The sequence below is a fragment of the Bufo gargarizans genome, chromosome 1 (genome assembly GCF_014858855.1).
Source record: "Bufo gargarizans isolate SCDJY-AF-19 chromosome 1, ASM1485885v1, whole genome shotgun sequence".
Lineage (NCBI taxonomy): Eukaryota > Metazoa > Chordata > Amphibia > Anura > Bufonidae > Bufo > Bufo gargarizans.
The window spans coordinates 635845402-635862406 of record NC_058080.1 but is presented as its reverse complement, the minus strand read 5'-3'; the positions used below and the strand labels follow the sequence as shown (position 1 = coordinate 635862406).

Here is a 17005-nt window from a genome sequence, read left to right as displayed (position 1 = left end):
GATTCAGTGCGGGTGCAGTGCGTTCACCGCACGCATCGCACCCACACGGAAAACTCACCCGTGTGAAAGGGGCCTTACTGTGTGTGAGTGAGCATTATCCTGCAGAAAAAATGCCAGCTGGAAGCCCTGCAATGGGAGGCAACACATGTGGCCACAGAATGTCCTGCATGTATCCCTGAGGTGTTAGTGTCCCTCATATCACTGCTATGGATGACTGATTATGTTGAGCGAGCATGCTCGGCCGAACACCAGTTCGGCTCGAGCATCGCTATGCTCGGCACTTCACGGAGTTGGGCAAAACACCACATGTGCTCGAGTCAGTGTATTTAAATCTAATTTGGCCTCTATTTCTATGCAGAAGATGTACAGTGAGGGAATCCCTCAGTGTGAGTCTGCAGCTTAGGAGTCCATGCTCTGACTCCATATGTATTTAAATCTAATTTAGCCTGTATTTCAGGAAAGTTTCTGCCGGGATTCGAACTCACAACCTTTTCCATTAGAGGCAAGGCACTTAACCACTTATATCTGCAAAGCCAGTTACTTAAATAAAACATAAATAAATATGAGACTTGTACTGTACAGTACTTCTACTGAGACCTATACAGTAGAAGTCTCATATTTCTTTTTTTTGTTTGCGTCTGACTATGCAGATATATAGTGTAGTGGTTAAAGTTCTGGGCTATGATACAAAAGCTGTGAGTTCGAATCCCATCACAAACTTTTTCAGAAATAGAGGTGATGTTAGATTTACATATTTAATATTTTTTCTAGTAATTGTAAAAAATACATTGCACAGGGGGTGCCTGGGGTTCTCCCATTGACTTCCATTGTGCTCGGTAGAAAACCCGAGCATTACAAAGTGTTCTACACGAGCACTTTGGTGCTCGCTCAACACTAGTGACTGACTGTCGTATGCAATGGCTCCCCAGATCTTCACACCAGCAGTTGGGTACTGTGGCGCTCACCACGAGGCCTCCTTACTTGAATTTGACAGTTGGAACACAAATAGAGCTTGGATTGATCACTAAGGACAATACGGATCCAGTCTGTAGCAGTCCAGGTTTCTCGTTCAAGACACCACTGCCAACAAAGGTCACGATGACTGGCTGTCACTGGCAGGACACGTAATGGGTGCTGTGACACAAAATTTGTTTGTTTTGATCAAAATGCATATGCCCAGTGGCCATTTCATGGTGACCTCCTTACTAGGGATGAGAGAATTGATTCATCTGAACAAATTTACACTTATGAGAGAGTGTCCCTGCAGCCCCCTCTGCTGGCAGATTAACATGGCTGCACATTCACACAGCCTTGATAATCTCGCACATGCCCCATTACTGTGGGTATCGGAGCGTGCGCGAAAGACACACCTACAAATCGACATCAACGAGTTTGCATGTGCGATTAATAAATTTTAATGGTGCATGCATAATCACTGATTCGTTTTTGTAGGTATATCATCTGCGCATGCGCCGATACTCACACTTGTGGTGCATGCGTGAGATTACCAAGTCCGTGCAAGATGTGTGGCCATGTTACTCTTCCAGCACAGTGATTCATCTGTAGAGGGACAGTCCTTCACAGATGGATAGTCTGTTCAAATGAACAAATCGATTCATACACATCCCTAGTTCCTACTCCAATCTGGCGCAGCACCACATGGTGTGGTGGCCCATGAGGTGTGGTATTGTGGCGCTCATAGTGCAGTGCTCAGGGACTCACTTTTAAGAGTTGTAGTTGTGGTGAAGTGTCATGCGGGCTTATGCACAACACTATTTTCTTAAAATCATATTAATACTCAACACATGCACTGTGAATTATATCTGGCAGTTCGTGAGCAGGGTGTCAAACATGTGGAAAGTATTAAAGTTATCCTATATTCACAGGATAGGAGATAACTAATTGATCGTGGGTGTCCAACCGCTGGGACCCCCACCAATCTTGAGAAAGGGGGTCCTATGTCCCCATACTGATGGATCAGCAGGCCGAACACCCTGATATTCCATTCATTCTCTGTGTCACTGCCAGAAATAGGCAAGTGTTGTACTGTTTTATCCCGAGCAGTTCCATAGAGAATGAATGGAGCAGTAGGGCTTATGCTAGGCCTGCTGCTCCATGAGGACATGGACACAATCCACTCAGCAATCCATTCATTGCTTCTGGTCCAAATACCACACCAGGTACACAGTAGGTAGACATACTGTAGCTAAGATACATTCTGGCTAGGTGCTGCTTCTGAGCTATGGAGAGGGGTTGTGGGCATATTGGTATGATTGCCAGTGAGATAATTCACTTCCAGACATGTTTATTGTTGCATGGATTTTTAATTACTGTATCAGTTTGCAGTGAAATGCATGTTGTTGATATCACAGGCTGTGTCCTCTAGGCACCATACATCTCTAATGTTTTATCTAACTACATATTAGAACAGTGCGATATCATATGCATAATTTAATTTCATGTAGATCTTTCGGGACATAGTTCCTTCAGGTCTGAAAATGCATTACTGTATACTATGCATGCAAGGAATTTAAGTAATCTCCAAAACGTGCTGTTTATACTGTGTTTTAATATTTTACAAGTCAATATATATGTTCAGGTCTTTTCACACTGTGTCTGCAGTGTATGCAGCTTTCCCGATACATATATTGGATTGACCCATTGTGCTCCTTTGGTCTCAGCTGGGTCAGTATTCATCGGGTCTTCTATTTTTGACTGTGTGGAATAGTGCAGACTGGGCATAGGTGCATCCAGAAAGCGTATTGTATACGCTTTTTCTTTTGTTAATATGGGCACTTATGGGTAACAGTTGCCAACAACCAAGGTTTTCCATTTGGAAAATACTTCCAAGAGATGGCTTGGATGGATATTGCAGTTGTAATCAACAGTCAATGATCAGCTAACCGCTTATGCAAACTTTGGACACTGGCTTCGGCAACCTACGAGTGTACATCATCTACAGTACATGCCCAGCTGCAACATCTGTGGGCAAATGTGCCACAAGATACTATGCAGAACCTGTATGCCTCCATGGCCAACCGTATCTCATCTTGTATCCAGGCTAGAGCTGGCCCAACAGGGTCCTGGAGCCCTCTTTTACAGTTTTCCCAAATAAACTTATCCTTTCGCTCTAATATTGTAATTACTTGCATTATATCATCATTACTTTCACACATATAACATTTCTTGGTGCATTATTTTTTTGTCAACGCGTGTACAAAAAGCAATGCAAAACAACATAATTCAGCAACCAACAAATGAATAGAGTCATCTTTTACCTCCTACTTTAGAATTATATGCCACTCCAACTCCACATTTGTTGTTGTTTGCAACCATCGCAACTTCTCCTGCGCATCTGGTGCCGTGTCTGCAATAACAAGTAAGATTTAAAAAAAGTACTAACTCAATTTGTAGTTACTGGCTATGTTTTTTTTTTTTTACATTTGAGAGGCAGTTTATTATATGCATTTTATAATTTCGTGTCTGTCATATATAGAAGTTACTACAAGTAGTTAATAAGTCTCCATCTGTTCTTCCACAACAATCATGCATCATATTTCAGCGTCAGAGGGTAAAATATCCTTAGCATGTACAGTACCTGGCTTCAGTTGAAGAAGCTGATGATTAAACTGGCCATGCGCATTAGATGTATGGGGCCCCAAAAAAACTGATATTCAAGGGGATGAGCCAACTATCTAATGTGTATGTAGGCCTACTGAATCTCCAATGACTGCACATGTTGGGGAAGAGAAGGGCCACACACGTTGAAATTTAACATGCCTGATCCTTTTGTTCTTGGGGAGATGAGGTGAGTCTTCCATTCGCAGTACATGCAATGCCAAGCATGCATGTGTAGGGAATCGGTGAATGAGTGTTCAGCAGACAGTTATCTCATGTGTATGATCAGCTGTAGTTTACAGCAAAATTCCAGATGAGGTCTAAAAAATATATTCTAACCACTGCCCTATAGGTGATGCCAGGTAAAAAGTGCTTGCTGGGTACAGTGGTCCAGCCATCTTATCTAAATAGTATAGAACATAAAGCTCTGTGAACCAGCCACCAGCCAGTATCTGCAGTGCTTCTGAGTGCTTGGGGTGTGGTGGATACAGGTGGATGTAAAGATCTGAGGAATAATGTTGAATGGGAGTGAATGAAGAAAAGTTATATTAGGCGATGTTATAGGCCACCCTAAAGGGGTTCTGCACTTTCATTTAACTGATGATCTATCCTCTGGATAGATCATCAGCTTCTGATTGGCGTGGGTCCGACACCTGGAACCCCCCGATCAGCTGTTTCAGAAGGCAGCGACGCTCCAGAAGCGCTGCAGCCTTCTCACTGTTTACCGCCGGCCCAGCGATGTCACGACTAGTATCAACTGGCCTGGGCGGGGCTAAGCTCCATTCAAGTAAACAGAGCTTAGCCCCGCCCATTCTAGTTGATACTAGTCGTGACGTCAGTGGGCGGGCGGCCCGGCGGTAAACAGTGAGAAGGCCGCTGCGCTGCTGGAGCACCGCTGCCTTCCCAAACAGCTGATCAGTGGGGCTCCCGGGTGTCGGACCCCCGCCGATCATCAGTTAAATGAAAGTGCAGAACCCCTTTAAAGAGATGGGAGTTGGAAATTAACCTAATTGTCTGGGTTAGCGCATCCTAGAGAAATGGTGCAACTCAAGAAAAGTCTTGGAGAAGGGAGCTCATTTTTGCTTGGCTACTTTTATTTCTACTCCATTAGGATAGCTATGGTAAGTAACTGCAGCTTGGCTGCATGGTCTAAGCCACAATCATAGTCTTGGGTTGTCTGAAATAGACCTCCAGTCTCAGCGGGCTACAGCTGCTGTCTCCCTCCCTCCTGCTTTACACTGCAAACGTGTGGACAAGCTGCTCACCAAGAAATTGATGCATGCTGAAATCAGGTATCACAGATATCTTGAGGGAAATGAGTCTCAAAAGGCGTGAACTGTGGGATTCCTCAGTAACTGACGTAATATGGAAGTGCTACATGTTATAATATAGTGTATCAAAGAAGCTTTAAGATTATTATAAGTGTAGATCTGCTTGATTATACTTGAATTCATCTACAAGTACAGGGTGGCCACAAACAAATGTAAAAAGCAGGTTCCTTGCAGATATACAAACGAGTTTGCAGCCTTTAATACCTTTGCGCTATTTTTTTGCATTTTGCAAATGCGGTAGGGGCATAACTACCATAGCGGCAGACCATGCCACAGCTATGGGGCCCAGGGTAAGATGGGGCCCAGTTTTAGTTGGGATCATCGCCTCTTCTACTGGAGGTGAAAACTTGGTCAGGACTCTACACTCTAAGGCTGGGTTCACACCTGAGCGTTTTACAGAGCGTTCCTACGCGCTGTAAAACGCACAACAGGCAAGAACCAATGATTCCCTATGGGAATGGTTCTCACCTGGGCGTTTTACAGCGCGTACGATCGCGCTGTAAAACGCCCGACGCTCAAACAAGTGCTTGAGCTTTTTTTTGGGCGTTTGTCGCGCGTTCCCGCACATAGATATTCGGGAACGCGCGACAATGTGTGCACGCCTGTCTCTGTATGCGCGATTGTAAACGCCCGTACAATCGCGCATACAGAGCGCTCGTTTCAGAACGCTCAGGTCTGAACCCAGCCTAAAGGAACAACTTTTAGCAAATGAGGCAGTGGCAAAATGGCCCAAGAGTCATTGAAAGGGGTTTAGGCAGAAACCCTTCTGTCCTGTGTGGGGGACCCAGGTTGATCCTTGCTATGGGACCCTTACTTCTCTGTGTACGCCACTGCAAATTCCCTACACCTGATTGTTGTTATTATGCACCCATTTCTGAATATCATAACACAAGTCTACACCACATGAGATGAGGAACGTGCGTTACATGCTTACTTGTTCTCATTTGTGATGTCATATCGTGGGAATGGGTCTTTATCATTATCATTGAAATCATAACTTGCTTCTGGGTCCTAAGAACACAAAAATGGCGTTGAACTGTGTTACTATTTGAAGGCATATACCAATATCTACAAGTTAAAATTCATACATCCAAATAGTAAACTAAACATTACACTTACATAATTTGCATAGATGTCTGTATGATTCCATTCTAATCCATCATCTAATACGGTAATAACAACATCTTTCCCTGTTATTCCTTTCCTCCATACTGGGATGACATGGAGGTCCAGCTTTGGCAATGATGGGTTCACTCTTGTGTCTTGCTGAAAATATAAAAGCAACAATTAGACTGAATAAAGTGCCCTTTTTATGTCAACTCTTATTCTGAAAATTTCAGTCTGTGATGTAAAGTGTCAATACTAAATGTGTCGTTCATGTTATTTGCCATGTTGAGAGATTTAATGATTATACAAATCCAAATGCACTTTGACATACACTGGAAACATGCAATAGGATATTTACCTATATGTCCACATTGATATGCATCCAGACCTTCATTTTATATTTATATGGCACATAAACAAGCCTGTAGGGTAATATCTACCTTGTATCTCCATGCACTCCATTTTTGTGGAGGTATATGAATTAGAGAGGAGCAATCCAAGAGGGGTAACATACCAGCATACTTTGTACGGCTGAAAACAGGTCTACATCCAGCTCAGCCTATTATCCTGCAAAGTTGAACTAGAGAATGTTCAAATACCCTGATGAGGTGGAAGCCAATTTTCTTCATTTGAGGGAATAAAATCCCTTCCCTACTCCAATCAGGCAATTGAAATATGGTATCTCCCTGGATTAATTAACAGCCCTTCTCCGGAAATCTAATAACTATAGCCTGTAATATTATTACACTCCAGAAATACATCCAGGCCCTTCTTGAACTCTTTTAGTGAATTCACCATCACCACCTCCTCAGGCAGAGAGTTCCATAGTCTCACTGCTCTTACCGTAAAGAATCCTCTTCTATGTTTGTGTACAAACCTTCTTTCCTCCAGATGCAGAGGATGTCCCCTTGTCACAGTCCTGGGTATAAATACATCATGGGAGATATCCCTGTATTGACCTTTGATATATTTATACATAGTTATTAGATCTCCCTTCAGCCTTCTATTTTTTTATAAACTAAATAACCCAAATTTTGAAAATCTTTCTGGGTAGTCCACCCATTGCATTCATTACTTTACTTCCCCTCTTTTGAACCTGCTCAAGGTCTGCTATGTCTTTCTTTTCCCAAAACTAGACACAGTACTCCGCGTATGGTCTGACTAGTGATCTGTCAAGTGTCATGTACATCTATGCCCATTTTGTTCCAGATCTTATTAGCCTTGGCTGCAGCTGCCGGACACGGGTTGCAGCACATTTACTATATAATAAAATTCCTTTTCCATGTCAGTGTTGCTCAGTGTTTTATCATTTAGTACATACACTGACAAGCAAAAGAGTAACAATGCCTGGACCAATCCAGCACCTCTACTTCATTGTTATTGAACCATTTTTTCACCAATCTCGATGTACAGTGCTGCCCATAATTATTCATACCCCAGGCCAGTAATTTTTTGATGGGAAATGACATAGGTGTCTCCCAAAAGATAATAAGACGATGTACAAAAGGCATTATTGTGGGTCAGAAGCCAAAAGTGACACCTGTACTGGCCAGGAGGATAGTTAGAGAGGTGAAAAAGAATCCAAGGATCACCACCAAGGCCATCCTGGTGAATCTGGGCTCTGCTGGTGGCAATGTCTCAAGGCAGACAATCCAACGAACACTGCAAGATGCAGACCAAGGAGGATGCCACCTCTCCAGATACGGCACACAAAATTTCGCTTGGTCTTTGCAAAAGCTCATTTGGACAAAGAAGAAGACTTCTGGTCTTCTGTGTTATGGTCAGATGAAACAAAAATTTTATTGTTTGGTCACAATGATGTTTCCTTCATTTGGCGTAAAAAAGGAGAAGCCTTCAACCCAAAGAACACCATCCCCACTGTCAAAAATAGTGGTGGGAACCTAATGCTTTGGGGGTGTTTTTCAGCCAATGGACCAGGGATCACAGTAAGGCCTCATGCACACGGCCGTGTTCCACGGCCGAGAGCGGTCCGTGGTAACCCGTCCAGGATTCCTGTTGACAGCAGGAGCACACAGTGTCATTAATTGCTATGACGCCGTGCGCTTCATGCCGCCGCTGCACTACAGTAATACACTCGTATGATTTATACGAGTGTATTACTGTAGTGCAGCGGCGGCATGAAGCACACGGCATCATAGCGACCACTGACGCCGTGCGCTCCTGCTGTCAACAGGAATCCAGGCCGTGTTACCACAGACCGTTCACGGCCGCGGAACACGGCCGTGTGCATTCGGCCTAAACGGCACCATGAAAAAAGAACAATACATGAGGATTCTCAACGACAACATCAGGCAGTCTGCAGAGAAACTTGGCCTTGGGCACCAGTGGACATTTCAGCATGACAATGACCCAAAAAACACAGCAAAAGTGGTGAAGAAATGGTTATCAGACAACAACATTAACGTTTTGGAGTGGCCCAGCCAGAGTCCAGACTTGAATCCAATTGAGAATCTGTGGGGGGAGCTAAAGATCAAGGTGATGGTAAGAAGACCCTCCAACCTGAAAGATTTGGAGCTCATTGCTAAAAATGAATGGGCAAAAATACCTTTGGAGACAGGCAAAAAGCTGGTCTGCAATTATAGGAAGCGTTTGATTGCTGTAATAGCCAATAAAGGCTTTTCTATTGATTATTGAGAAGGGTATGAATAATTTTGGACTGGACACTTGCTCAAATGTAAATAAAAGCTGAGAAATGGTTTTTTTTTCCACAATAATGCCTCTTGTACATCGTCTTATTATCTTTTCGGTCAAAAAATTACTTGCTGGTTGAATAAAAGTAACTTTAAGTCAAAATTTGCCAGTGGTATGAATAATTATGGGCAGCACTGTATGTTTGGGGTCGTTGTCCTGCTGGAACACTATGTTGTCTGTTGCATACCAATAGTACTTGAGTATACGTACAATGTTCTACTGTCCCCTGTACGTACTCTTTTGTAAACTTGAGCCGATGCTTCTTATAACGATATTGAAGTCGAAGCTTCTTCACCCTTTTTTTGGCCACCATTCCAGACTTCTGTAATGCGCGTCGCACGGTACTTGCATGGATGTCTGTGATGTCACTATTACGAATATGAGCCACCTCCACTGCTGTGTTTGTCTCAAAAGAACTGATAGACCTTTATGATGTGATGTGTATATTTTGATCAACACACATCTGTGCCCGCCTACCCGCACCAAGGTGGTTTCAGTCAGGGAGGTCCTACTCTAAACCTACCTATGCCGTTGGGCATCTACATTCAGGAGAGCAGATCCTGCACATATAGTGTGCTGCTCCTAGTTACCTCGTGTGCACTAAGAAACCAATGAGAGGAGGAACACGCATACCTATATGTACCACCTAATCAAATTTGCATGTGAGATAGGTGGGGCAAAAAAGTGCACAAGAATGCCACTCCCCAGATAGTTGTGCTCTTAGTGCACTTTTTGCCCCACCTATCCCACAGGTGACCTTGAGTAGGTGGTACATATAAGCTAAGCGTGCTCCTCCTCATTGGTTGCTTGATTCACATATTATTTTATGTACCAACTTTTTATGCAGCATAGTATACTGAATGCTTTGCAGACATCAAGATATATGGCATCCATTGACTCACCTAGTCTAAATGTTACCTCCTCATGAACACTGATCAGATTAGTTTGACAGGACCGATCCCTCATAAATCCGGCATCACATGTCCTAATCTTGGCCTACAGTGCCAGGTATTGATTTTAGAAAGTTCAAACTGATGAAAGGTCCTCTTTAAGGTTGGTAGTAAGTAGTATAGTCTAATATTACATTGCTTGCATTGCTTTTATTTAAAAACTAAGGGGAAAATTTATTAAGAACTGTCGTAGTTTAAACCATGCCGCACGGCCTGCATCTCCACATAACGTTGTTGCATCCGCAGCCAGCGCATGGGGATTAAGATTAACGTATAAATCGGTGCTCTTAATAAATGACCCCCTAAGTACGTATGAAATTATGGTCTGATACCTTACATTGTGGTTTGGTGTGGAAATAAAAGTGTTACAAGCAATGTTTTGTGTTGTTCTGAAGACTTTAGAAATGGACTTCACCTATAGGAGTCACCTTTACCAGGTACTAAAAATGACTCCTGATACTCAGATTCCTTCTGGGGACTAAGAAGGGGGCCAAACTGGATAATAACCAGATGGTCAAATGATATTATGAGGCATGTATGTATCAACACTGGCGGACAACACATATACAGACATAAACTTACCAGGACAGGAACTGAATGATGATGGGAAATGGATGAAGGAGAGTCCAGCAATGAAGAAGATGGTGATGATATACAGGATGAAAGTGGGTGAATGATGGCAAACCAAAATAAAGACACTAAAATGACCTACTGTAACCCTGATCTGTAATAAAGCAATATAAGCCCAGCCAGAAACAAATAAAAACAAAAATCAGCAGACAAAAAAAAATTCATAGGGAAACAACAAACTTTAATGCTGGAAGCAATGAATGGCAGAAGCAGTACAGACTCTAGGCTACTCTGAGAAAATACAAATAGACTACAAGGATTCTGTATACAGATGCGCAAAAGTATTCACTATAACCAGCAAGAAAGGAGCAAAAACATGAAATTTAGGCCTCATGCACATGACAGTATTTTTTCACGGTCCGCAAAACGGGGTTCCGTTGTTCCGTGATCCGTGTCCTTTTTTTCTTCTGTGTGTCTTCCTTGATTTTTGGAGGATCACCAGACCAGAAAAGTGAAAAAAAAATCTAAGTCAAGTTTGCCTTGAAAATGATAGAAAAAAAACAGACGCGGATGACAATCTTGTGTGCCTCCGTGTTTTTTCACGGATCCATTGACTTGAATGGGTCTGCGAACCGTTGTCCGTCAAAAAAATAGGACAGGTCCATATTTTTGGGACGGACAGGAAACACGTATCACGGACGCAGATGACAAATGGTGCATTTACCGAGTTTTCAACGGACCCATTGAAAGTCAATGGGTCCGCAGAAAATCACGGAAAACGGAACGACGGACACGGATGCACACAACGGTCGTGTGCATGAGGCCTTAAAGGAAGGTTAGCCAAAAACTCCCTTCTAAGTTAACCAGACTGAGCAAGGTGATCACCCAACTTGAGATCAGATTTAAGGCAGTTGCATAGCAAGCTCCCCAATAATGTTAATAAACAGGCGGACATGAGGCAACAGGGGAATCCCAAATCATCATAAAAGTTTAGCCTCCTTGCTCTCATATCTTTAGTGTGCACAATAAATGATTCTAATTCATTACATTGTGCCGCATTGCTTTGCTCATCCTCAGGAACCCTGGACAACCATCTCCCGAAGTTAAATTTCTGGATGTGCCCTTGCAACATGGAAAATATAGGTTTTGATCAAATGGCTACATATTTCGTTTTATGAAAACTAACAAATAATCTGTGACACGCGTAATATTATCAATATATAAACTAACTGAAGAAGCAAAGAGTGCATTTGTGTGTATATATATATATATATATATATATATATATATACAGGTCCTTCTAAAAAAAATAGCATATTGTGATAACGTTCATTATTTTCTGTAATGTACTGATAAACATTAGACTTTCATATATTTTAGATTCATTACACACCAACTGAAGTAGTTCAAGCCTTTTATTGTTTTAATATTGATGATTTTGGCATACAGCTCATGAAAACCCAAAATTCCTATCTCAGAAAATTAGCATATTTCATCCGACCAATAAAAGAAAAGTGTTTTTAATACAAAAAAAGTCAACCTTTAAATAATTATGTTCAGTTATGCACTCAATACTTGGTCGGGAATCCTTTTGCAGAAATGAGTGCTTCAATGCGGCGTGGCATGGAGGCAATCAGCCTGTGGCACTGCTGAGGTGTTATGGAGGCCCAGGATGCTTCGATAGCGGCCTTAAGCTCATCCAGAGTGTTGGGTCTTGCGTCTCTCAACTTTCTCTTCCCAATATCCCACAGATTCTCTATGGGGTTCAGGTCAGGAGAGTTGGCAGGCCAATTGAGCACAGTAATACCATGGTCAGTAAACCATTTACCAGTGGTTTTGGCACTGTGAGCAGGTGCCAGGTCGTGCTGAAAAATGACATCTCCATAAAGCTTTTCAGCAGATGGAAGCATGAAGTGCTCCAAAATCTCCTGATAGCTAGCTGCATTGACCCTGCCCTTGATAAAACACAGTGGACCAACACCAGCAGCTGACATGGCACCCCAGACCATCACTGACTGTGGGTACTTGACACTAGACTTCAGGCATTTTGGCATTTCCCTCTCCCCAGTCTTCCTCCAGACTCTGGCACCTTGATTTCCGAATGACATGCAACAGTCCAGTGCTGCTTCTCTGTAGCCCAGGTCAGGCGCTTCTGCCGCTGTTTCTGGTTCAAAAGTGGCTTGACCTGGGGAATGCGGCACCTGTAGCCCATTTCCTGCACACGCCTGTACACGGCGGCTCTGGATGTTTCTACTCCAGACTCAGTCCACTGCTTCCGCAGGTCCCCCAAGGTCTGGAATCGATCCTTCTCCACAATCTTCCTCAGGGTCTGGTCACCTCTTCTCGTTGTGCAGCGTTTTCTGCCACACTTTTTCCTTCCCACAGACTTCCCACTGAGGTGCCTTGATACAGCACTCTGGGAACAGCCTATTCGTTCAGAAATGTCTTTCTGTGTCTTACCCTCTTGCTTGAGGGTGTCAATGGATGGCATTCTGGACAGCAGTCAGGTCGTCAGTCTTACCCATGATTGCGGTTTTGAGTAATGAACCAGGCTGGGAGTTTTTAAAAGCCTCAGGAATCTTTTGCAGGTGTTTAGAGTTAATTAGTTGATTCAGATGATTAGGTTAATGGCTCGTTTAGAGAACCTTTTCATGATATGCTAATTTTTGGAGATAGGAATTTGGGGTTTTCATGAGCTGTATGCCAAAATCATCAATATTAAAACAATAAAAGGCTTGAACTACTTCAGTTGGTGTGTAATGAATCTAAAATATATGAAAGTCTAATGTTTATCAGTACATTACAGAAAATAATGAACTTTATCACAATATGCTAATTTTTTTAGAAGGACCTGTATATATATATGTATAAGTAAGAACTGCAGGTAGTAGCTTTTATGCATCTGTTTTGTAATTGTAATTTTTTCATGTTACTTACCAAATACCACTGACGATTCCACATAGGATCATTAAACAGATCTTCTGTGTTTTGTCTTAAGATGGAACGTTTATTTCTCTCCTTAATATATTGTTGTTCTGCCCATGACACCTAGGGATATCAGTAATATGTCATTTACAATGTATACTTTGAAAAATTGAATTACAAACATTAAAGGGCTTCTCCAAGCATGGAAACCCTTTTTAGACAGGTCAGACAGGGTATAGGGATATAAGAACGACTCACCTGTCACTGATTCTCTGGTTCCAGCCCCTCAGAGGTGGCAGCGGTCATGTGCCATACCTGCATACATCACCACTGAGGACATTGATTGGCCAACAGTGGTGACATGCAGATACACAACACATTGTACTTCCACTGGAACCAGAGTGCCGGTGACAGGGATGTTTTTTAATCCTTGGACCCTGCCTGGCAATCTCAATAGGAGTTCCTGGTCTTGGAGAACTATATAGTTTGTTGATAATATACAGAACAAGTTATTTAAGACCAAGCGTATTTATTAACTTCTTCTGCACTAGTTTCATTAGCGCCTTGAGGGTTTCAGACAGATACCATTAATCTTGCAGAATTTAACATCTATACAAACCAAAATCTGTCTGGACCTAAAACCTACTCATTCATTTTTATTTTATTATTATTTTGTAACATTTGTTTTAAAGTCTCTGCCACTAAGAAGTAAGAATCTGTTTGTTTACATAGGTTTTCTGGCTTATAAAACCTACCGTACTTTTATAGGGAAGAAATAGTAGAGGAAAGATTTGGGACTATCAATGAGCCTGTAGAGAGCGTCTACATAAGAAGATTCATGCTCTCTTTCTCTGGATAACACAACATGTACAAAGAGAATAAATTGATTTCAGTGGGCACCATGCAATCTTCTATTTTATTTCTCCACTGTGGTAGCCCTAGTGGTGTCCAGAACATTTGCTGTCTGGATCCCCTCCATAGCTCTGGGGTCCCTGCAGTAGGACCTTGTGATCAGCTAATTTTTACAATTGTTGGTAACGACAGTAGCATTCATTATTATGACTGTATTTTCAAATTTGTACATCTCTGCTGGAATCATGCACTCCCAATTCCTCCAGTATGTCTCATGATGCAAAAACAGTGAGATCAAAAAGTCAATGTCTAATCAAAATTCCAGTTAAATTCTCAACTTGATGCAACCTCTAATTTTTTAGGTCTGAGGGTGGCCATAAACATTTAGTACCTATAGGCCAAATACAGCTGCAGGTATCTCTCCTGACTCTCTCCCACATACACGTTCAGCTTGGACAAAAGTGTAGGTGTATTTAATAGGAGAGGGGAGAAAAGTGCTCTGGCAGCGGCTTATCTTCTGGAAGATAAAAGAAAATTCACTTTGTCCAATCCTTCTCTCCCCAAAACTATCTGTCAGGGAAAGTCTGAAGCACACACATTAGACTGCTAACCGAACCATGATGAAGCTTGGAGTGAAACCCGGGTCAGGCAGAAACACTAGGCTGTGGATTTTTATTATTGCGTGAAGTTTTACTTGCACATGTGAGTATAATAAAAGGATTTTAGTGAATGACGGTTCTTCACTATTGGAGCCGCTTTAAAACCTTCCTAGGTACTACAGGAAAAGAGAGGAGAGATGAGGATTTTAAGATCTACAGACTGGTTTGACGTGCCTGCATTCCACCTGCGCTTGTGAGTATATCAGCTTAAAGTGCCGGTGAATGGTATTCACAGTGCTTCACTATTGGTGCGGTTTTTGATGTCTCACAGGAGCTGTTGTGGAAGGAGGAAATCTGGTGAATCCGGTGCTTTGCCTGTATACGTATAATTGGATGGTTCAACCCAAAAAGGTCACCTCATCTAAATGTTAGGATTTTGCGCGGTCCTACAGAAACGCATGCTAGCTGAACCATGCCTTCCTCATTCGTATTGCCAAGAGTGCCTACATATTATCAAAAAAATTATACATTTTTTTTATAACCAAATAGCTTACACGCTCATCATCATTTAGCCGCTTTGTTATGTGAGGGAGGCTCCTCCGCATTCTCCTTGGATGGGCCGAGAGTCTGAATAAATAGTGATTTTCAAGTGATCCAATCTGTAAAAAAAAAAAATATAATGCAAAAATTCCACATTATTATTATCATTTAGCATTTCTGTTTTGTGAGCAAGCATAATTCGCAGATTGAATAGAAATTGAAACTGGCATTTTAACAGGGGTCAGAGTAGGAGAATCATTGGACAGAGGATGCACGGGTTATTCATCCCAGACATGGATGCTCCAGATTACACTGGTGTTTAGTAGATGCTTTAGAAAGTTTTGTGGCTCCATAGTGTGGAATACCTGAGAGTCAAGGTTTAAGAATAATCTGGCATCTGTAGGTGGTGCTGTAGGTGGTACAGGTGCCCCTGTGCCAAGGACTATGACTGAGGATAATTGGCATATGTAGATTGTGGCTAGCTCCACCCTGGCACTCCCTAGAGCCATGCAATGACTGGACAGTGCACCCTTTCATCCCTTGGGACACACACTGATGCGGGGACTCCTGCCTGGTGGTATTTAGGGGTGCCCTTGATGGTAAACAGTTTGGCTGGATGCAAGGCAGGTGTACGAATGCAGGGCTGGAGGATGGATGTTGGAGTCAATAAGCAAGGCCCATGTGTTGCAATAAATAAAGTATTTCCTTAGACCTGTTTCACACTGCTGGCATTACCAGAATGTCTGCCCGATCCAGAAAGCTTCTGGAACTAATGCCGGCAGTAGGAAACAGGCCTTACTGAATTGATGATAGGAGTAGTAGTAGAATATATAGCAGCAAAAGCACAGTTCCAAAGTATTTCACAGAAGTAACATTTTCCAATAGCTGTGTAAAGGCAGTAACAATTATCATACTTGTAGTAATCCCTGTCTCTCCTTCTCAGGGCACTTTACCATATCTCCCAATAACTACAGGCATGCAATTCTGTTCTTGTTAACCCTTTCTGCAGTTTCCGTGCTGATGGTTGCAGATTTTAGATACGGATGGCCAGTCCAACTCAAAGTGTGGTAGGTGCCAAACGCAATTTTTTTTTTCCGCAGCAGCAAAGTCTTAATGCCATAAATGAACAAATAACTTGCTGCCAGAATCCTGAATGAGCTGGATGGTTCTGGGTCTTCTAAGATGCCTTATTTCCTTCTCTACTCAGTAGTAGAGTGCCATCTTTGGCAGCTGTATTCTCAGAGACAGGGTTCTCCGGGCCTGGTCTGCAGGAACTCTCATACGTTCTTCCTGTAGCTCTGCTCAGACTAGACTCACCAACTAGCTTACCAGAGTGCAGGCTAAGACCATCACCCTGGTAACCTAATCAGTCTGCCAAATCTGTTAACCCTATATTTTGTCTATACATTGCTATTTTGATACACGGTAAATCAAAACATTTAACTTGGTAACATTAAATTAACTCTTTTGGCAATACTTAATCCTTTGCAGTAGTCCACTGGGGTACTGCAACTCTAGTTCTGGTAACTGAACTCAGTATTAAAATCATGATATTTCACTGGACCAACTTATCACAGTCTATTTCTGAGCCTAAAACATTACAGAGTCTAGGTGGCTCACCTGGCTGCTTTCATGTATTAGGTGCTCAATGTCAAACTGACTCACCCAGTCAGGAATATAAAAAAGTCCAGATACATCTTTGAATTTAACACTCTCTTACCTGAAGGCCTCAATGTCATACTCAAACTGTTTGGCTTCCTGTAGAATGGGTGGGTGCCCTCGGCCGACGGAGGATCGGGGC

General features: G+C 42.4%; 1 protein-coding gene across 1 annotated transcript in view; it reads right to left on the bottom strand.

Annotated features, from left to right (window-relative positions):
• The window catches only part of PCSK1 (proprotein convertase subtilisin/kexin type 1), a 96566-nt gene that overhangs the window by 37298 nt on the left and 42263 nt on the right, over window positions 1–17005 (bottom strand). Inside the window, exons 2-6 of the mRNA XM_044275990.1 lie at window positions 15219–15323; window positions 13226–13336; window positions 6069–6215; window positions 5884–5960; window positions 3279–3367 (exon numbers count right to left, since the gene is read on the bottom strand). Of these exons, the coding sequence (XP_044131925.1) occupies window positions 3279–3367; window positions 5884–5960; window positions 6069–6215; window positions 13226–13336; window positions 15219–15323 (529 nt within the window). The remainder of the gene's footprint in view (window positions 1–3278; window positions 3368–5883; window positions 5961–6068; window positions 6216–13225; window positions 13337–15218; window positions 15324–17005) is intronic.